The sequence below is a fragment of the Ornithorhynchus anatinus genome, chromosome 19 (assembly GCF_004115215.2).
Source record: "Ornithorhynchus anatinus isolate Pmale09 chromosome 19, mOrnAna1.pri.v4, whole genome shotgun sequence".
Lineage (NCBI taxonomy): Eukaryota > Metazoa > Chordata > Mammalia > Monotremata > Ornithorhynchidae > Ornithorhynchus > Ornithorhynchus anatinus.
The window spans coordinates 31,643,837-31,666,666 of record NC_041746.1 but is presented as its reverse complement, the minus strand read 5'-3'; the positions used below and the strand labels follow the sequence as shown (position 1 = coordinate 31,666,666).

Sequence of the window (22,830 nt, the reverse complement as noted above, 5' to 3'; positions counted from 1 at the left end):
TTAATCGGAGAAGCATCCTTGGCATAGAGCAGAAAGCTAATATCTAGGAAGGACTATCGCTTTGTCTCTAGATAACTTTTACCCCTAAGATCCTGTCCAGTTGCCTGGCCATTCCAAACTCTCTCTCTCAACCCAGGTTGACAGGCCTGGAAGCAGCAAAATATACTCTGTCATCCCAGGCAGCAGCAAAACTGGGAGAAGGGCTCATTCTTTTCCCTATTGTCCCCCAGCCTCAGATGTGTGTATTTTCTAAATTTAAAATGGTTACTCAGGGATTTTTTTCTGTAGTAATAGTAGTAGCAGCAGCATATATAGAGAGCCCATTTTTTGTGGTGAACTGAACTGGACTCCTGGGAAGCACAGAATAAAGTGTCACATTCCCCTACCCCCAAGGAGCATATACTTTAGTAGGGGAGATGAGCATAAAGATAGTCACAATTAGAGTGGGTCAAAATAATTAATTGGACAAGATATATAGATAATATACCTATGCATATGTGTGTATACATGTGTGTACATCTCTGTATACGTAGAGATTCACACACACAAGTGCCAAAGAGGGTATAAATAAGTGTGTTAGCTGTAGTTAGCTGAAGCAATTGCATGGTTCAGGATGCTGGGAAATGAAATGAGGAAGACTTACAGGAGGTGAACTTTTAGGAGGGCTTTCAAATATGGGGAAGAAGGGAATTCCAAGCCAGGTTGTTCTTCAGGAGCATTCCAAGGGGATGGATATTGTAGGAAGAAAATCTCTTCAAATTAACTTTCAATTTGGAACCTCAAACCATGAAAAGCTTTGTTTCATGTCCACTTCAAATTTATGGCTGCAGAGGAAGAGTGACCTCCAGGAAGCATTTCCTGTGCTATCCAGATACTAGGTCCTTGGCATGACTTCTTCCATGCTTTTTCACTTCTTGTTCCTTTCTTGCTCACCACTATTGGTATTGTTACTTTCTCTCCAGCTCCTTCTCCTGGCAGCCCCATCTTTACTAACAAAAAGGCAAAGTCATTTACTGCCCTCCAAGGGCAAGTAGGGAAGCAACGTTTAGAAACTGCAATAACTTTCAGAGCACTGAATAATCAGATTCGTTATTTCTTTGATCTGTATTTTTATCAGAAAATGTTTCTGTGGAGCAGGGGAAAACAGGCATTGGTTTCCTCATTTCTCACATGGCAAAGAACATGTCTGCCAACTCTGTGGTATTGTACTCTCCCAAACGCTTGCAGTACACAGTAAACACTCAAATACCAGTGATTGTTTCCAGTAAGTCCTCCTGCAACTGGTAGGTCAGGAATAAAACCCTGATCTGTATTTTAAAAATTCACTCCTGTGCTTCTTGCAAGCATTAAATGATATGTAAGGGATGAATGCCCAAGAAATGGGAAAGTTTTGGAAAGGATAAGCTGTGGAAATCCATTTATGCTCAAGGTTTGGAGAGGGTTGTTCACAGTAGAAAAAATAAAATGTATTTCTTCACTTGGCTCCTTACTAGCCCAGCAGATGGCGCCTCTCTGTTCAGGCTGCAGAATTTGGATGAAGCCTTCCTTCTCCCTGTAGTGGTGTTAGTGGTGAATTTTTCACCATTATAATGACTATGGTATTGATAAAGCATTTCCTATGTGCCAAGCACTGTTCTGAGCATTTGGGTAGATACAAGATAATCAGTTCAGACCCAGTCCCTGTCACACAAGGGATTCACAGCTCACCTGCCTCTGCTCTAATGTCTTCCCAGGTGCAAGTGACACCATCAGAGTTTGCTGTTCAATTCTGAAGCAAATTTTAAAATTGGTCAGTCAATTGTATTTACTGAGCACCTACTGGGTGCAAAGCACTGTACTAAGCACTAGGGAGAGTACAATATAATCATAGATACATTCCCTCCCCACAGAAAGCTTGCATCTACTTCTTTTTCCCATCCCAGCAAAGCAGTTGTGTAGGCAAACCAAGATGACAGTTCTCACTCATCATTTATAACTGCAGCATCATGTTATGTTCTCAGGGAGCAGGAAGTTCAGAAGCAGGAACAAATTCTAAAACCAAAAACTTCAGCATTTCACTAATGTAAATGCATACTTTCATGCACTATGCCATAGATTTCAAAAGGCAAACCTCATAATGGAACAGTTGTGAAATAATGAATTATTAAATGTGCAGGTTAGAAATAACTCTTCATACCATTGGCAGTATAGAATGCAGGTGTGCAATTACAAGCCTCTTCTGTTGTGTTAAGTCCTACTTTAAGTGTTCTGAGGGAAAGAGGCTTTATCTACTCTTAGGGAAAGAAGACAAACTCTTTTCTCCCTGTGATTATTCCTGGTGATGCTTCCACCCACTGAGGTCAATCTTCAATCATTTTAATGTTTTTACACTGTTGTTCGTCCCCATGACTTAGCCATTTTCTAGTCTACCTATAATGATTTATTTTTCAAGTCTGTTTCATAAATCAATCCCTTGCCCTTTAATTATTTCTAGTTGTTCATCACTGCAATGCTAACGCCTCCATGTTTTCTCCTCTTTTTGAAGCTAAAGAAGCTGTGGTCCAGGTGCAGACCCACAAATAATAGTGCAGGAGCTAAATGGTATCTCTCTCCTTTATGACATCATGCCCTGTTGTGCACATCACCTCAGTTTCATTGGGCTTCCCAACTAAGGGAACACATGTCAAAATCTCTTCAGTTGTGACCATTTCCCTTCCTTTATCCTAATGTAGAATAATAGTGTTTTCCAGAGTGCAGTCACATACAGCAGTTTTTTCCAAGATACCCCTTTTCAAATTTCTGACTCCGCTAGGTAGTTTTGAATCATTCTTCAAGTGTCCCCACCCTATTGCCTTTAAAACACCATAATCAATCAATCAGTTTTATTGAGCATTTACTATATGCAGAGCAGTCAGTCTCTAACCTTTTCGTTTAGATTATTCTCTTTTCCAAGCATTAGAAAAATACTATAGGATTTGTGGTGATCATTTAAAGGCTCTGCCAAGTCCATATTTACAAAAGGATTTTTTTTTTGTAATTCTGGAAGCAAAGTACCTGGCAAAAATTGACTTCAGAACTATAGTTCTTTGGGAGAATCCCATCCTTAATCATAAGAACAGATCATTCCAATTTGCTCTACCATTCCCAGCAAAGCCACTTTATAACTAGCAAAAAATTTCTGTGGCATAATTAAATAAAATCCATAGTAGCAGCAAACCACGTTCAGTTTATAACTAAGCCATTCACTAGCCCACAGCACAGCTCTGTGGAGTTATTGAGTCACCATGACCTCAGTTTAAAAATAAAAACTAAAATTATCTTAGAAACTGTCTAACATTGGCCAAATCTAACAAGATTTTTGCTCTAAAATAGCACTCACTGCTGTTTTTAAGAAAAAACTATTAAATGTAATCTTAGGAATTGAACATGCCCGTCTCTGATTCTTCTTTCCCCCTCTAATTTCTTTTACTCCCTCGGATCCCCAAAGATGTGTCCCCGTGTCACCTTTTATGAAAAGATTTCTTGTCTCTACCAAAAGGGAAACTCAGTAGGTTATGGTCTTTATTACAGTAGTTTTATTCACATCATCTGTATTTTATTTCATCATTACATTCTCTAAGAGAGACCTTCACTTATTTCACAAACAATATTTTCCAGCTGAAGACATAGTGGAAGACAAACTTGTTCTGAAATCTTGGGTTATTTGCAAAGTTAACAGTAAGTTGGCCCCACAAAATTCCATATACAGATGCCAACAAGCATTCTCCCATTCTACCATCCATTTTCTCCTTTTATAGCTACTTCAAAGGAAACTACCAGGTTGGGGGCAGGCCTTATTATCTAGGGGTGGTGGTATCTGTTAACAATGAAAATGTTTGTCTACCGGTGCTAGATTCTGCTGGTTAGGTCTGGGTTGCCCAATCACCTGGGCAGGCATTTTCCTGCTACTGAATCAGTGGTATTTTTTGAGCACTTACTATTTGCAGAGCACTGTGCTAAGAGCTTGGAAGAATACAATACAACAATTAGCAGACAGGTTTCCTGTCCATAGGGAATCTGGAGTTCCTTTTGCTTTACCATCTGAAAAAATGGAAAGGAAAGAGAGTGGACTGTTAATGCCACTATTGGACTACTACCTGAATGCCCTCCCAACACCCAAGTCCAATGAGAGCAAAGTAAAAGGTGGAGGATGGTGGTCACCTAGCTCCAAGTAATGGAGGAAACTGGAAGGCAGGGCTCAACTCTCTTCCAGTAAAAATAATCTTGACTCTACTTGAAAAGAACTTGAAGAGAACAAAGCTCTACTTTGAAGAGACCTTCAAAATATTGAAATGTGACTGCAATGCTTCAAGGGATGGAGTTCTCCAAAACCTTTCATAAAATCCAAAGAACAACAATCAAATTTTCCCAAATGAATCCCTACGAGGCTCAATTCTGGAAGTTTCTCAGAAGCCGGGAGCATGTGTCTTATGCCTCTATCGGTCTCTCCTAAGGGCTTAGTATACTGCACTGCCCCCATTTGGGCACTCAGTAAATACCACTACCATTTCTACCCAGCAGGTCTGTTGCTTTCCCCAACCAAGTATTCCCAAATACCTGGCAATGTGTTCATGTAATGAGCGATTGCTTTTCACTCTAGAAGTTAGATTAGGAGTTAATCAGTGCCATATGAATCCCAAACTTAAGAGTGACACACTCTGCAAATCCTAAGTACGTTCTTTGTTTTCTGCTGTTTAAAACACTGAGGAAACGCAAATAGAATATGGGGAGTGGATAATGGATTCATTTAGTGCCTTGTGTATGACTGTCCCATTATTGAATGTATGTGTTCCTCTAAGATGTTTTGAAGTTGTGAATATTGCTTTAGCCATAAGAATGCATGTTTGCTTTCTCTCGATTCACACAGAGCAGATGGATGCTTGACTGCCTGCTAATCCACAGCTGGGATGGTTTGAGCAGTTTCTCCGTTGCTGGGTTAGAGTGGCTTTTCTAGTGGACTGAGAGGGCAGCAAGAGAGGGATATCATTATTCATCAGCATCCCAGGGGGATAGCTACCAGCAGAGATTAATTTTTTCTGTTATGCTTGTAAAACAAGCTCAGGTGGAGTCTCTAATCCTCAGGGCACGGGTGGCAGATCAAGGAAGATGCTACAAAGCTAGTTAATTTTCTGATTCTAGGGGAAACAGAAGCTCTGTTAGATGTATAAATACATGATTGCAAATTTAAGTAGCTCAAATCCAAATGGGATCTTCCCAGACATCTGGTCCTGAAAATCTCTAGTTTTCTTTGTTACCTTTAAATAGAACTTCTTGAAAGTTTCCCCCGGAGTCAAAATATTGATAACTCATTCCATGATAATGCGTTATTAATTACCACTTCTTTGTGCAAAAGGCAGGGCTTTTCACTTATGCACAGGCAGGGAAAATGGAAAATATGCTTATGGAAAACTTTAGGTGAAATAATGATTTGAGAAGAAATGTTAGCTTATGTTCCCTCATTCGTGTACAATGTCACAATGACTTGGGGTAAACTTTGTGTCTGTTTGGGGGTGGGTCTTGCCCTTTTTTGCAAAGAGGAGATTTTTCAAGAGATGTTATCTTGAACAAGTAACTGCCAACTGCTGATTTTCCTTCCCAGGTCACATGATTCTCTTGGCTTGTGTCAGGATATCTTTAAGTAATTACCAAGTTAGTAGAAATCAGTCTTTGTTTCACCCAGACTATTAATCTTTTATTATGGTTTAGAGATCTGTATTTTTAATTTGTATGACTCTTACATTCACAAAAGCCTCTTATAGTTATGCTAGAGCACTGAGTAGATATCATAGTAAGCACTCAATAAATAGGATTGAATATCTTATTTAATTTTCAATCTCAGTGCTGGGGAGTGATGTGTGCTTTTCCCCACCTATCTACAGTATCCATCCCATCTGTACAGTTACCCCAGAAATCACCCTGGATGTAGAATGATTCCTCAATGGGCATAGCAGCAGACTGAAATGAGATGGCTAAAGTATCACTAGTCCTGATTGCCAGGCACCTGAATTTTTTTCCTTCTGTTCCAAGGTGGCATCCTGAATTTGCATTTTTCCTGGCCTAAGCCTGAATTTGGTTTTCTTGTGTAGGTGGAAACTCAGTAAGAACTAAATTAGGTCTGTTAAACTTGGATTTTTCAGATTAGAACCAGGGTGGGGTATGTGGCTTTAAACTCTATTATAACCACAGCCACATAAAACACCTATACTGTGTGGTATTACACTCTACACTGTAGTACTATACATCAAATTTCCAGAAACCAAATGTGTAGAGCCAGAGGTGAATGATTTAAAACACACTGTTGGTAGTTCAAAAGAACAAAACCTAGGAACAAGAGAAATGCCATTTGGGCCTGGGATAGCAATTCATCCAGCTTATTTTTCGCATTCCAGTAGGAGCACAAGGGAAAGGGGGAGGTAGAGAGGGAAATGGGTGTAAACCTTATAAGACTATATGAGAATGCAGTGCTTTGGGATGAACCTCATATTTAGTGTTAGACTATTGCATTTTATTGTCTCTAGGTCATTTCATGAAATTTATAGAGCAATCCATTTGTATAGAAATAAGCAAATGTGGCCATATAAACACCACCTGCCTCATTTTAACCAACTCTGATAAAGGAATTCCACTGACCAGCACACCTGCTCCACTGCATTCATTTCGCTTTGGACCACTGTCTGAAATTGTAATTCAAAAGCATTATCAGTATTACATTGGGTGGTGCTATCATTCAGAGGTTGTCGGGGTTATTTTTTTAATGTTACTTAAGACTTCGCAGAAATCTTCAACAAGATTGCTGTAGATATCTAATAGGACTGAGGAAATGTGTTCTGTTTTCTTTCTAAGTGAAGTGACGTTTGTGGATTAAAGAAGATATTCATTTGGGGCAAATGAATGAATCTGGACGGATGGTGGAACAGCCATGATCATTACTCCAATTCTGGTGGAGTTTTTTTTCCTCCTTCAAACCCCAAAGATATTCCTGGTTTATAGTTGCATTTCAGTCTGGGAAATTCATTCATTCAGTCGTATTTATTGAGCGCTTACAGAGTGCAGAGAATCGTACTAAGTGCTTGGGAGAGTACAATGTAACAATAAACAGACACATTCCTTGCTCACAACAAGCTTACAGCCTAGAAATACTAGTAAGGCAGAGCATTTCAGACATTGTGTTCTTCTCCCTGGAAATCTGCCCCATAGCTACAGTATCAATGGCACCACCACACGGGCATGCCATTTTGTAGAGGGACAGGCCAAAGGTTCTGCCCTTGCTAAGCAGATCATTGGAATTGGGCTTTTGCAGGATTTATAATCAGTGTGTTTGGGAAAGAGAGTGTCTAGGACTATTGTGATGTAGATAAATGGTTGATTATGGTATGAACATGGAATGTTTGGTAGGCGAGTCCTTTAGGTATATGGGAGGTACATTTGCTGCATTAAAGAGCAACAAGCAGAGGAAGGAACTCCAAACAAGGAAGTTTGAGTTGTTCTTCAAAAATAGCTAACTAATCTATCATTTTAAAGATACAGTATATTTCAGTTACAAGTTCAATTTCAAGGCTTCTTTTTATAAGAGCAGAATTTTCCCTATTGCTGAAATGCAGGGATTTTTGGCCCCTAATCACTGCCTTATCAAAGTGTCTCCTCTCAATTTTCTCAGCACAAATTGCAGTCTCAAATATGAAATGTAAGCAGTCACTATCAGCGGGGGCAGTGGCAATGGGGAGGATGAAGGCAGGAAGCCCTGTTCCAGGATCGGTATTGATTGTCATATTTGTAGAGATCCTATGGACAATCCAGATAACTGCAAAGACGGCACTGACCATCCCCTTGACCCCTTCACTACCTTAGTTTTCATAAATCAAGATTTGCTGTTATACTCTCCAGTATCCATAAGACAATGTACTTTTCAAGTCAAAGCAGAGATGTGTGATTCCAGAAGCCAATTATCCAAATTTATTGATACCAAAAATATTTCCCATAACCAAAAATTTGTGTAACTGAACATGATTGGACTTGGCTTATTGATCACTGTTGATCAATAATCCAAACACTCATAGTTTAGTTTCGTTTTCATTTATCCAAGTGACCTCAGTGCAGATCATTTATGTCCAGATAATCATCTCCTGAAAGTTTCTCCTTTATAGTAAAATCTCAAAATCTAGGAAAATCCGCTACAGGAACTTCATTTTGCAATTACTTATCCTTTATTCAGGTTTTAGAGTTCCATACTTCAATTGAAACTAAAGGCTCTTTTTAAGTGTACTAACATTTGAATAAATTTATATCACCCCTTTCAAAGGTTTTGCACCTCGGTTTTACTTGTAACAAAATATTCTATGATCCTGGGAAATTCCCCTGTAATGGTAGCTAAAGCCGATATCTTTCATTCCATGCACAGTGGCAAAAGTCTTCCAGACTCCTGACCTCTGGCAAAATAAATGTCATCAGTGGGTTGTAGTTTAGACATTTCAGAAGTGAATTTGTGAAACTCAAACCCTGCAGGGAGTTTTAAAGGTGCACTGAACTGTTTCACTCCTGCTACTTTGTGCATTCATGTGGGAGTTCCCATAGTGGGTTTATGGCACTGAAAGTGGCTGGCTGTTTATCTAGAGGCAGCCATATATACAGAATGGAAATCGGAAATGGTTTCAAGCTCATGGAGGCTTTAGTGAGAAGCAACAGCATTTGGGTGTCTCTTTTGAATGCTTTAAAGCCGATTGGAAGGAGTTTCTGTTTGATGCTGAAGTGATTGGGCAGCCACTGGAAGTTCTTAAGAAGTGAGAAGACCTGGACTGAACTTTTCTTTAGAAAAATGATCTGAGCAGCAGAGCAAACTATGGACTGGAGTGGAGAGAGACAGGAGGCAGGGAGATCAGCAAGGAGACTGATGCAATAGTTAAGGTGGGATATAAGTGCTTGGCTCAACATAGAAGCAGTTTGGATGCAGACGAAAGTGTGAATTTTAGCAATGTTGTGAAGGAAGAACTGACAGGATTTGATGAGAGACTGAATACGTGACTTGAATGAGAGAGATGAGTCAAGGATAATGCCAAGGTTATGAGTTTGTGAGTTGTGGATGGTGGTGCTGTCTACAGCAATGGAAAAGAGAGGGGGAGGCAGAATGGGAATGGCAAGATGAGGAGTTCTGTTTTGGATATGTTAAATTGGAGTTGTCGGGGGAACATCCAGGTAGAAATGTCTTGAAGGCAGGAGATACTGCAGAGGGGGAGAAGTAGATTCGGGAATCATCTGCATAGAAATGGCTGTTGAAGCTATGGGAGCTAATTCCCCAAGGGAGTGGGTGAAGTTGGGAGTGGGTAAAGGGGACCCGGAGCTGAACCTCAGGGACTCCCACAGCTGGAGGACGAGGAGATGCCATGAAAGAGACTGAGAAGGATTGTGCAGAGAGATAGAATAGAGATATCCTAAATCCCTCCTGGGAAAGGAAAGTTGTCAGGGGACAGCAATATATGCCAACTCCAGAGAGGACAGGGAGCATTCCAAGTTTGGCCTAATGCCCTCTGAGCTCTACTGTCCAGGGTCCATTAAGCCAGCCCTACTTTGCACACTTAGCTGTCCTCAGTATTTGGAAGCAAGTTGCTGTGTCAAATTGCATTAAGGAGTTTGTAATTCCCTTCAAATAACAGTCTTTCTAAAAATGTGAATGAGGACAATAGTTATCCAGACGAAACAGTCCATTTTTCTGAAATGGGTGGATCCTTACTGTTTAGACAAAATCCTGGAGCTGGACTGTGCAGCCCTTCAAGATACACTATCTTTTCAGGATCTTCCAGCAGGACAATGCACAGTGCTTACTATGTGCCAGGCACTCTACTTAGAGTAGATACAAGATCATCAAGTTGAACACCTTCCATGTCCTACATGGGGCGCCCAGTCTTAATCCCCATTTTATAGATGAGGGAACTGAGGCCCAGAGAAGTTAAGTGACTTGGCCAAGGTCACTCAGCAGATTAGTGGTAGAGCTGGGATTAGAACCCAGGTCCTTCTGACTCCCAAGCCTGAGCTTTATCCACTAGGTCAAGCTGCTTCTCCTCTCCCCAGAGATGCTAAAAAGTTGTGGGAGTCAATTAATCAGTCAGTGATAGTTGAGTGCTTACTGTGTGTGGAGCATTGTACTAAGCACATGGGAGAATGCACTACAGCAGAATTAGGGTTAGGGTAGACACATTCTCTTCCCACAACGAGCTTGCTGTCTAGAGGGGGAGACTGAAGACAAACATTAATGTAAATAAGAGTTATGGATATGTATGTAGGTGTTGTGGGACTGAGGATGGGGTGAAAATCAGTTGCCCAAAGGGTACAGAGTTGATCAGGAAAGGTACCCCGAAATGAAGGATGAATGAAGGATGGCCTTAAATGCACTTTCTGAATGCTTGATAATACCTGTATTCCTTTTGGGATTTTTTATTTCTTTAAAAGAAAATACCCTAATACATTTTTAACTTCAAAACACTTTTATTATAGCCTGAAAAACCAAGATCCTTTTTTCTCAAGTTCTGGCCAAGAGCAATTTTTTTAAGGACTTATCTGTAAATCCTGGAAAATAAGAGTTTCTAATGGAATTGCAGTTGCTGAAATAATTTTAAGTGTGGTAGCATTGAGGGTATCACAATTACAAGATCCTCTGCAATCCAGGTGTCAGTCAGGTGGTAGTGTTTCACCAGAAAAAGGAAAGGGGTCTCCTCTAGTTCTTACTTGTTTTTCATCACATAAAGCTTTGTGTGCCTCAATTCCACTCTGGGCTTTGGTTGGGTAGGTGAGAAGTTCTCTTGAAAAATCGCACCCACCTGTGCATACATGCATGCATACATGTGCGTGCTCACACACACACACACACACACCCCTTTTCATGAAGAGAAAACTAAATTTGAACTTTTTAAAATTCCCAAGTGAATCTTTAAAAGCATCTTGGACACTACGATTTTTGAAGGGACCATATAATGGTAATATGTCATTACTTTTCAATTTTAAATAACTAAAATTTTGCCTTTTGCTGTTTATTTTTGAAGGAAACATCCATCAATCAATTGCATTTACTGAGTACTTACTATGTGTGAGCCCGTCATTGGGCAGGGATTGTCTCTATCTGTTGCCAAATTGTACATTCCAAGAACCTAGTACAGTGCTCTGCACATAGTAAGCACTCAATAAATACTATTGAATGAATGAATGAATGTGTGCAGAGCACTGTACTAAGTGCTTGGGAAACTACAATACAACATGGGCAGGGAACGTGGGTTTTTTTTGTTATATTGTAGTCTCCCAGATGCTTAGTACAGTGCTCTATGCATAGTAAGTGCTCAATAAATATGATTGAATGAATGAATGGAGTTGGTAGACACATTCCCTCCCACAAGGAGCTTACAGTATAGAGGGGGAGACAGGCATTAAAATAATGAAATTATGGCTATGTGCAAAAGCGTTGTGGGGCTGTGGAGGAGGGGCTTCTAATTTCTATTAGAAAGTGAAGTTTATTCATAATTTATATTGAAACTGCAAATTAAATTGAAACGCGGGTCACATAGAGGCTTGACTCCAAGTAGCAAATAACTGCAATATTGTAAGTTTGGTTCTCGTATTTTACTTTTTGAGTTCTCTGGAGGATGACAGAGTTTCTGCAGACTAGTGAAAACCCAAAGCCTTGAGACAGACGACTAACTAGTTCATTAAATGAAAATAAAATTTAATGAGTGTTTCAACTGAAAAGTCTTTTCCATTTTTCCTCCCTTTCATCCAGTCTGTTTCCTTCATAGCTTAATTAGGTGAAATGTTAATGATTGCATACAAGAAAATAATGGATCCCAGTGTTGCCCGCAAGTAAAAGATAAGGCTGTGGAGAGCTGTTTTCCCTTTAGAGGGCCTGTATACCTGTATTGTACCTAGCTAGATATGGGGTGTTGTGTCAGACTAGTTGAATGTTATAAAAATGATACTCTACCAACCTGTTGGCAGGGTGCAAAGGCACAAAACTGAGCTGGCTGAGCTGGTAGGGAAATTTACTGAAATGGCTTCGGCTAGAGCTTCAGAGACCAAAAAAAGAAGGCACTGGAATGTGAGAAACTAATTTTGGTTTGTTTTAGCGCCTCAGTATGTTACAAATTAATCAAGTGCTACTTAAAGTCTAGAACTCATTAACTTTATAAGTTTTAGTTTTCCCATGACAGAAATTAAGTTAAAGCATAAAGCTTCTTTAGTCTCTTTCATTGATCAGGCTGCAGCCTCCTCTGCACAAGTGCCCTCTTATCTGCCATTTAGTGAGTTAAACATAGGCAGTAGTGTGTGCAGCTACATAAAAGTACTAGTTTTACCGTTATGTAACGTTCGTGTTAGCTGCTTATTCATTTCATAGAAGCAATTGACTGGAGTATTCCGTGAACGTGGAAGAAGCGAAATGCGCACAACCCCATCCCAGAGCCCCATTCCATGGCTTTTGTGGGGGGAGAGAAATAACGTGGGTCATAAAACATGTCACCGGCCACTATTTCTACAAACTCAAGCTTCACAGCAAAGGTGATTTACTACACCTATTTTTTTTTTTTTTTAAGGAAAGTCATGCATGGAGGGAAACACACTGCTGCCTGACTCAATTTGAGCAGCAGCAGGAGAAGCCAGAGAACTTCTCTCTACCAGTTAACATAGGGTGGGCTTTCCCAGTGGGGGCGAGTCAGACCTGCGGGTTAGGAGAGCCGATGATGAGACTGAAGCATCCTGCAAGAGTCCATATCAGGGGGGCGCTGAAATAGGTGCCGTCCGCAAAGAAAAGGCACCATCACGTATTTTTGTACTTTATACGGGGTAGCTGAATCTGTGGCATTTGCCGAACAGATTGAGATTTGTAATGAAAAGGGAAACGAAAATGAAAAATATTGAGTGAACAGCAGGACCCATTTGATGTGATTATGAAGGATGTTTCTTTATTCTGTCTTTTCTTGTGAAATCTAAAAACAGTAGCAGGGGGTTACAAGCTGAGTTCATCATAGGGCTGTCAATCACTGTCATTTAACATTTGCAATGGAAGATGTCTTTATTCCAGGACAGCTGGGCAAATCAGAGAAACAGATTTGCAGTTAGCAGTTCGTCCAGCCTCCACTAAACAAACAAGGACAGGGCAGCCTTGCCGGCCCTCTCACATAAAAATATAATGGGCTCAGCTGACCTCGCTGCCCTCCAGCCAGCTCCAATCCCGTTCGCATAAAAGCTTCACTCCCCATTCTCAATTTCCTTTAATTACTGACACGATGCAGATAAGAAAATGAACCTTGCTTTTGCTCACTGTCTATTCTCACTCCCAGGAAATGAAGGCGGCGAGTTGTTTAAAACCAGGGGTAGGTTGGGAGGTAAACACAACAGACTGGGAGGCAGGAGGAGTGAGAGGGGTTCGGGGTGCTTTCCACAGGCCTTCCTTTCTCCCGACCACCCCCCCCCCTTAGCTGACGTCACCCTGCTGATCACGCAACTCTCTGACCCTTCTCTAAACCGGAGGGCTAGACTGAGTCCAAAAATCTCCTAGGTAAATATTCTTTAAAATCCAGAAGAAAATCCCTGAGGGCGGTGAAAGCCGAGGAGAGCAGTGAAGCAGACATGCAACATTGTAAAGGGCTCAAAAAGACGGTGACCTTGGGTTGCAGGAATAAATGGTCCCGGTTTTCACAGGAGATCCTGGCAAAGACGGTGCGGATTAGGCACCAGTGGGCTCTATCGCTCCCGGTCTGCTTTCAGCCCTCAAAGCAAGCCGTCATGCAATGGGACGCCGATGGTTGCTTCCATTTCATTTTTTAAGGCCTCTGAAACAAGGAGTGGCATTTCTCTTTTCTTATAAAATGGTTATGACATTTCAATTCTGTTAGGAATGCATTATTAAGTAGTGGGGACCCTACTGAGGTGGTTTTCTACAGAGTTTCCTGGGTTCTTGCTAGGCAAGGTCCTTTGCGAAATGCCATTTGTCCAGTGTGATTTTGGTCAGTTTCAGGCACTCTGAAAAAGAGTTTTTCGGTTTCACACTGTGAATCTCCTCCCTTTGCGAACGCCTAATTAACATGGGTCTAAAGGAAGTCTGGATTGGAGATGGGAGGGCTAGAGGCCAAGGCATCAGATCTATAGTTCAAGAGGTTTATGAAACCCTGAATAATTTTTATTTGATTTGACGGTCCCTTTGTGAAATCCACAATTAGGAGTGTGTTCTCGTGACCTGAGGACCTGGTCTTTCAGATCAGAGACCCAGGTGTCCGGTCACACTGGGGATGCACTATAACAGAACCCGCATTAAGGAAAACTCACCTTGTAGAACTTGCTGTGCATAGACCTGTGCTTGACATATAAGTGCTTAACAAATACCATCATCATCATCGTGCTATATCCAGACAGGTTCTCGATGCCTGAATGGCATCTCCTAACTCCCTTACAATGGTGCTCCAGCCCAGTGTGGAATGGAAATGAGGGACAAGATGATGGTGACTCACTTATGGGACAGTTTTGTGCTTCCTTATCAGCACACTAACTTGTAGAGGATATCATTTGTCTAGACTGTATTTTTAAAGAAATTTTTTTTTATTTTGCTTTTCTTACTTTTCTCCAAATTCCAACCAATTAGTAGAATCTGAATACCTACGGTGTTCAAAATGAGACGTTATCATTGTCCTCATCAGTATTCTTTGAGTTCCTACTGTGTGCTCTCCACTATTCTAGGTACTTGGGAACACACAATAAAAATAGAAGACAGTGTCCCTGGTCTCAAGGAACTTACCTTCTAGTAAGTGGTACTCTACTATCAGCTGGAAGTCAGAGATCATGTCTACTTAATCTGCCGTACTCTCCCAAGTGTTTAGTACAGTGCTCTGCACAAAGTAGCCTCTTAATTATCACTGATAATGGAAGAGACAAGCAGATACAGATAATACACATTCAATGGAAACAAAAGTGAAAAGCAATTAAACTTTAAAATGTAGCAAAAAAATGAATGAAGTGGGATTACTAAATCAATACATGCATGAGTACCAGGTGTGGCAAATGGAATAAAATAAACAAAGAAGTAGGGATTAGTCAGGGAAGACCTTCTGGAGGAGGTGGGATTTTGGGAGTCTTTGGTGGGAGAGAAATGTGGTTTGGTAGGCTTGAGGGGTATGAGCAATAATTTGGGGATGTACTGATTGGATCTGGTTGCTGCAACTGGATTTGAAAAACAGTCTGAGAAAGGAAGCTCTCTTCAGGCTAGGATAGGCCGACAAGTAGATTCAGGCTCGATCTTTTTCCCCCAGAACCTCAGATCCTGCCTCAGGCTCATTCCAGTTGGCACTGTGCTGGTGGGAGCTCTTGGAGAAGGGTCTTGGGGCTCCACAAAGGGAGCATGGTGGCTGAGCATGGGCAACTGGTGTGTTGGACTGGTGGGAAGGGGGTGGTGCCCTCTCCCTGCGGCTACCACCGTGGGGTTTCTGCTGGTGCCAGCTCCAGCCAGGGTCCCCTCAGGCTGGCTGGGGGTGATACAGCACCCAGTTCCTCCCTGCTGAGATTGGAGGCCTAAGGGGAGACCAACCTGCAACCCAGCCCAGCTCCAGAGCCCAGCATTCCTCCTGACTTGGTCCTGAGCTCTTTCTGTTAGGCCACCTCCCATTAGATTGTGAGCCTAGATTGTGGAGAGTGTTCCCCAGTCCTTACTGCTGATAGGGAGATGACTCCTGCAGCTTCCAGTATGGTCCCCTGTGAGTGTCTCCTACCTACCTTAAGAAGTTTATGGACCAGATGTCCCAGCAGTCTGCATGCTTAAGCATCAGCCATAGCGTCATGGTGATAGCAGAGTCTAAAACCGTGCTCATGCCTCATGTTTTCCCCTCAAACATTCACCCCAGAAAATGGGATGACGTTCGGGTCCTTTTGATCACAGCCCGGTGAGCCCGAGTTTGTTTTCTAGGATGCAGAAGAATACTCAGACCTGCCCGTGAGGCACAACGAAGACCAGATGAACCACGAGCTGGCTAGGGGTCTCCCCATCGAGGTGAACCCGCACTCGTTCGACAGCTCTCACACGAAATCCCACCTCCTGCTGCAAGCCCACTTCAGCCGGGCCATGCTCCCGTGCCCTGACTACAGCACCGACACCAAGACCGTGCTGGACCAGGCTGTCAGAGTCTGTCAGGTGAGGCAGTGGGGCATAGAGAAGAGCCCCAAAGGGGATAGTGTTGGGGGTGGGAGGGTCTGCTGCTTCTTGTTTGTCAGGAGAGATTGGGGGCGGAGCAGTGCAGCTGTGGCAGCAAAGATGACCATGTTATTTGACTAAACTGATATTGCACCAAGAAGGTGGTCAGAGGAATGACAAAAGGTGAAGTTTCCACTGCCCATCCCCTGGCACTGCAGCTCCAGTCATAATCACTCAGCCCCTTGGCAGTACTACAGTTGTCTGTGTGGGTCTCCAGGGCAGCTCCTGATAGATTTGGTTAAAGTTGTATTTATTGAGCACCTACTATGAGCCGAGCACTATGTGCAGCACTTGGGAGAGTGCGCTGGAGTTGATAGGCACAATCCCTGCCCTCAGGTAACCAAATGAATTTTCAACTAGTTGCAAACAAAACTAATTTTTTTTTTTATTCAATTGTTGTTCTGTGGGTTCTTTACGATAGAAAACCATGGGGCATTTCAGAGTCATTTTTAAAGAGTCTTTAGAGCTACTTTCCTAAAGGCTAAATAAGATCAAATAAATCCATCAGGTAATGTGATCATTGTTTTTTTCAAGAATAACTGCCCTGCTGTGGTGAGGGAAACTCAGGTTTGAGTTGGTCCTAGGAAGGACTCTGAGTGAATTGCTTTTAGGAAATGCAGAGAATTGTAATAAGATGATACTTTGTGTGTGTCTGTCTAGAACTGTAGTGAGCACAGGCAGCCCCGAGGAAAAGAAGGAAAGCCTGCTTTCAGAAAACAAGGAACTATTTTGGACAGCATTCTGGGGCAAGTCCTGGTCCCCCCCCACTCTAGGGAGAATAATAGTCTCCCCCAGATTAGTCACGCTTCACAGGCTAAGGTTAAAGTTCCTTAAGTTTCAGTGATGGTCAGAGCTGCACTTTTGGGTCTTGACTGGCACTTTTTTTTCCCCCAAGCCCTGACCTATTGGTGAACTCTGAGCTCACAGGAGTGGAGGAGGGCTTTACTTTCAAACAGAATTTAATTTGAGATATGTTCATTGAGTCTTGTGACTGAATTCACTTATACTACTTATGTGTTTTATTTTACCTATTAAATAAATGCCATGATTTTTTAGTAAGGAAATAACTATATTAGCTTTTCTCCAACTCTTCACCTGCCTTTCTATGGCACTCTCTTTCTCTATCTCTCTCTGTCTCAAACACACACACACACACACACACCCTTTCAAATATTAAAACAATGAAGCCTTGGCAAGGAGAAATCCAATGCTGAACTTACCATATCTTAGAAGTAAGTCAGGGAAAATCATTTTTATTTTTTTCCTGAGAGTTTCTGTTATATACTCTCAGGTGGTGAATGGGCTTTCATGTCATGGGCAATTTAAGACAGTAAGAATTTGAAGAGCACTTTTTTACCTTTTCCAAGTGCTTTCACATCAGTTCATTTTCTCTTCACACCAACCCTGAAGTCAGATACTAGTATTCCCATTTTTCCAGGGTAGAAACTAAGGCCCAGAAAGGTTAAGGAATTTTCTGCAAGTCACCCAGCAACTAGAACCTGGGCCATCAGCCTCCTAGTACCAGCCCCATGCTATTTCCACTAGGCAGTGCTGTCTCCCATGCCTCGGTAGTTTCCATTGACCATGAGTGGTATATGGTTTCTGGGGTTTTTTTAATGTGATGGGTTGGTTTTGGCCTGGCTTATTTGGGGGCCTTTTTAAAGAAATCGAGGCTGAAGCCGTTGGCCAATCAGTGTGAAAAAGGACCAGCCTCCTTCATCTCTGTCACCCCACTCTTCCTCCATGATTCCCCACCAATCCAGGAGACAGCAAGAGAAAGAGGAGCTGCGGAGGGAGGATTATCCTGTCGGTGCCAGCCCCACCATTTGGCCCTGCAGGTTCCTCAGCTCCGTGAGCAGCCTCGGGAGCATTTGGGGAAACAATCTTGTCCTGCAGCACTCCCAGGGAGGGGTGAAGAATTGTAATGTGTGGCCCTAGGGCTCTCTGGGGACCACTGCAGTGTGACCTGGTGGCCCTGGAGGGCTGGCAGATCCTGGTCACTCTCTCTGGCCTCATCGCCCCCGGCACGGCCATTAACCTCTCATGTGTGAGTGAGAGATCGGCCCTGAGCTGGGTGATGGATTAGTGAATGTTTAGTAAATGCATGAGGGTCCTGGAACTAAAGGCTGGGAACTGTCCCAGGCCTTAATGGCCTAATGCTTGACCACGGCTTTCTCTGGCCAGACTCTGGGTAAGTCTTATATTTGCTTGAGTGCCAGATGACCTTGCAGCAATTACTGAAACCCTCTGGGCCTCAATTTTCTCATTTGCAGAATAAGGATAAAATACCTGTCTCTCACTACTCCATAGGAACACTGGGAGGAAATCATAGATAACTGATGTGTTCACTTTTATACCCCAGGGTGCTGCACTATGGGGTAGCAGAGACCTAGGAGAGAACTGAATACCTTCTCATAGCCTATGTATCTCCAAGTGTAATGATGATTTGTCAGTGGCAGAGTTTGAGTTTGGCCAAATTCTACATCTTTTTTGTTTTGGGGTGTTTTTTTAATGGTATTTGTCATGTTCTTACTATACTCATTCATTCAGTTCATTCAATCGTATTAAGTGCTTATAGCTATAAATCACTTAAGAGCACTGTACTAAGTGCTTGGGAAAGTATAATACAACAATAAAGAGTGACAATTCCTGCCCCCAATGAGCCCACAGTCTAGAGGGGTTCACAAGCACTGTCCTAAGCACTGGGATAAATAAGCTAATTGGTTGGACATAGTCCCTGTCCCACATAGGGCTCATAGTCTTAATCCCTGTTGTATAGATGAGGTAGGTGAGATAGCTGAGGCGAAGAGAAGTTGTGACTTGCCCAAGGTCTCACAGCAGACAAGTGGCAGAGCCAGGATTAGAACCCAGGTCCTTCTGACTCCCAGGCCCGTCCTCTCTCCCTCCACTCTCTCTACTAGACAATGCTGCTTTTGTTCCTTTTGAAAGAAGGATGTTGCTTCTGAACAAGGTGCCCATATCTAACAAATAGGGCATTACGTGCCATACTTTCCTACCTGGCTCTAGAGGTAAAGTTCCAACTCATCCTAGAAAATCCCTACACGTGTCATAGGAGCATGTGCCTGTGGGGACTCGAACCATCAAGGTTCACACGTGAAGATTTGGCACGATGGAGCCCCAGGCTCCAGAGATTGTTTGGGAAGAAACAGCATGGCCTATTTGTGGTATATGGTTTCTGGGGTTTTTTTAATGTGATGGGTTGGTTTTGGCCTGGCTTATTTGGGGGCCTTTTTAAAGAAATCGAGGCTGGAGCCGTTGGCCAATCAGTGTGAAAAAGGACCAGCCTCCTTCATCTCTGTCACCCCACTCTTCCTCCATGATTTTTGATGGTCTGGGCCATGACTTCATGGCCCCACACACACTTTTCACATGTAGAGGATGTGGTCAGAGTGTGTTGGCTTTAAGTCACTGCCCATGTTTTGTAATAAACAGTAGAAATGTTTTTTATTGAGTACCCACTGGGTGCAGCACACCATACTAAGCCCTAGGGAAAGTAATAGATGGCAGTATGGAACGTGGTCCCTGCTCAGGGAAGCTTATCCTGTAATGGGACCCAAGGTGTTTCTTTTTAGCAAGAAATAGGCCTTCCAGGAGTGTTTCAGCAGAGCCGTGGGGGAAAGTCTAGGCCAATTGGAGGAATTACAGAATCAAATAAAGTGTGCAACAAGAAACAGTCCAAGTATCTCAAGGCTTAACAAAAGAAGTACTTGCTTAAATCCCTGATTCAATACTTGGAGGAAAATGTTTTGGTTACGGTGGTTAAAATCCTTCTCTGTCTTTGGAGTAGGCTCTTTCCAAAGGTAGTCCACTAAAAACCACCTGTGGCTAAAGCAAACAGTACAAGTCCTTAGATACACAGAGATGCTGCAGCATTACTTTCCAAGGTCACGTGGCACTTACTTTGCAATCTGCCCAGTGCTGCCTGGACACATGTCTGGCACCAGGTCTTTTGAGGAGACAGGAAATAAGATGACAGCATTAGCGTGAAAGGCTTTTAAGCACACCTGGTTATAGTCCTATCTCAGGCATGTGTCACCGAAGGGCTCAGGGCACTCTAATGTCTTTCTAGCTAGTTCCTTATGCTGCCAGAGAGCAAACACCTCTCTGCCATCATTGTGATCTTTTTGAATCCCTGAGTTCATTAACCTGAAAAAGAATTTTTAAGGTAAAAACTCTTCCAGGATTTCACAAGAGCTTCTTACCCTGCCTAAGATCCTGATGGCAGGTGATTCAGGCCAGCCAGAAGAAAACTGGGTGCCACCTCCCCCCCGTTTCTTAAGACAGGCAAGTCTGACTCTGGGGAACTAACCAATGAGTGCTTCTTAAATGCTTATGATGCACAAAGTATTGCTTGAAGTCCTGAGAAGACCCACAGACATGATTCCAGCACAGTCTCTGTCCCACAAGGGATTTGCCCTCCAAAGGAGTTGTGGTTCAGATACACAGTGGGGAAAAAAAAACTGTTAACATGAGTTGGGCCAAAAGAAAAAGGAGGTGAAATTCAACCACCGAGAAGTCCCTAGGAAACACCCTGCTGCCTCCGAGTCCGATGCAGAGGCCAGCCGGGAGCTGCCTGTGCCCACGGCTGCAGCCTTCCGGCAGACACAGTCCAGCAGCTTCTCCTGAATGGGGGAGAAGTGTATGTCCATCCCATTAGGGACCGGGAATATTCTTAGTCACTCAGTTTTGTCACAGTTGGAGGAAGCTAGTTGATGCACGCAAGCTGAATGGCTTCTCCCAAGCAGAACTTCCAAAGCTCCAGCCGCACCAGAAACCCTGGCCCAGTCAAGGGAGGAGAGAGTCGTCCTGTCGTCAGCTACCCGGAAGCTTGCAGGTGCTGGGGGTTGCGGAAGGGATAGTCCGCTAGGAACAGGCAGGCAGTTGGTGGTGATGTGACGCTGCTGGTGGAGAACCTGTCAGCCCCATCCTCAAGCCTCCCTCCCACCTGACGAACCTTTTCCCGGTTGGGGCTGTAGGAAATGAGTAATGCTTAACCCATTTGTGTGATCAATTCACTTAAGCAGCTACTGTGAAATGTTAATCACAACTTTAATTTGTACTGCATTAGCATTTTGATTAACTTGTAGGCTTGCTAGCACACTTGAAGCACTTTTACTCATAGTTACAGCTCGGAAATGACTTTTTGATTAATTAAGTTTGTTAGACAGCAGCTGAGCTTCCTGAATGCTAACCTTCTGGGGGGAAAAGTTCAGGATAAAAGTTACTATGAGCAACTGTTGCTACTGAAAGGATTCTTACCAACAGAGGTATCTACAACATTTTAATCATTGGCAAAATATTGTGTCATCCCCTTGGGAATTGAGCTGAACTTTTAAGGGGAGTGAAGTTCTCTGGAGAAAACACTTTCTGCTTTTTCTGCCACCAATAGACTGATGTGAGCCTTTGAATCAGAGAGTGTGCATTTTTTTTTACCAAGTTGGCAGTTCTAGTAGGTGGCTAAGTGGCCTCAGGCCCTCACTATTGTGCAGTGGAACATTTGCACCTTGTCCTACCCCTGTTCCATCATTCCAAGAGCCAATAACTTGCTTTTGGAGAATTAGTAGGAGTCTTCTCGGCAAGAGAGCTCCAATATCATTCTGATGATATATATGTTTGGATCTTCCCTCTAATTCATCCATTCATTCAGTTGTATTTACTGAGTGCACACTATGTGCAGAGCACTGCTAGGCACTTGGGAGAGTACACCACAACAACTCCAGTGGGACTGACACCAGGTAAGTTGGAAGCAGAGTTGAGAGATTATATATATTGGGAAGAGGATGAAAAAGTCCATAGAATAGCAAGAGACTAGTGGAGAGGCACAAAGAGAAAAGTACCATCTGTCCCTCTCCATCTGACCCTAATGAGATCTCAGCCAACTCATTGTGCACCTCTACCCAAATGATTGGTAAATTTCTCAAAGATTCTGCAGGGTAAGAGAAAATACTTTTTGTTTGGTCATGTCTTATTTTAAGCTAAGAGAGTGTATTTAAATAATGAGCCTCTTAGTGCTAGTTTTTAAAAGTGACATTAAAATAATCACCAGCGTCTCTGACCCAATCTTATTTCAATTCAGACCAACATGGCCTGGAGCCGGGCCTCAGCACCACACAAAAATCAGGAATGTTGGTTTATACTTATTGTTGGAATCCAAAGTGGGGCAGGATCATGTCATAGCACCTTATAATGTGCTCAGTACTAGTCTATTAAATATCAAGTTCTTCTCTCCAAGTAATTTGCTGAATGGTTTTGTGAGATGTCTATCGATAACTAATCTATAGCAGTGTTTAATCAGCGACTCTTCTGGGTGAGTTAAATACGTGAAACTGAAGCTTAAGGGAATTTGAGTTTACCATAAACTGCTTTACTTCAGTGGCTCCCTATAAAAACACCAGCCTTGTCACCTTACCTAAACCTGGAAATTTAATAATTTAATATGATGCATAAAAGTCTTTCCAAAATAATTTGCACCCTTTAAAATTTAATTCTGAATTTTAGCTAAAAAGGCATGAGGAGGCATGTGGTTTTGCTATACACACTGTGCTGATTAAGGGGTTTACCCCAATCAAGCAGGGCCTATG

The 22,830-nt window shown here is 42.5% G+C and overlaps 1 protein-coding gene across 1 annotated transcript in view; it reads left to right on the top strand.

Annotated features, from left to right (window-relative positions):
- The window catches only part of ASCC3 (activating signal cointegrator 1 complex subunit 3), a 263,001-nt gene that overhangs the window by 228,863 nt on the left and 11,308 nt on the right, over window positions 1-22,830 (top strand). Inside the window, exon 37 of the mRNA XM_029046904.2 lies at window positions 15,944-16,168. Coding sequence (XP_028902737.1) covers window positions 15,944-16,168 — 225 coding nt within the window. The remainder of the gene's footprint in view (window positions 1-15,943; window positions 16,169-22,830) is intronic.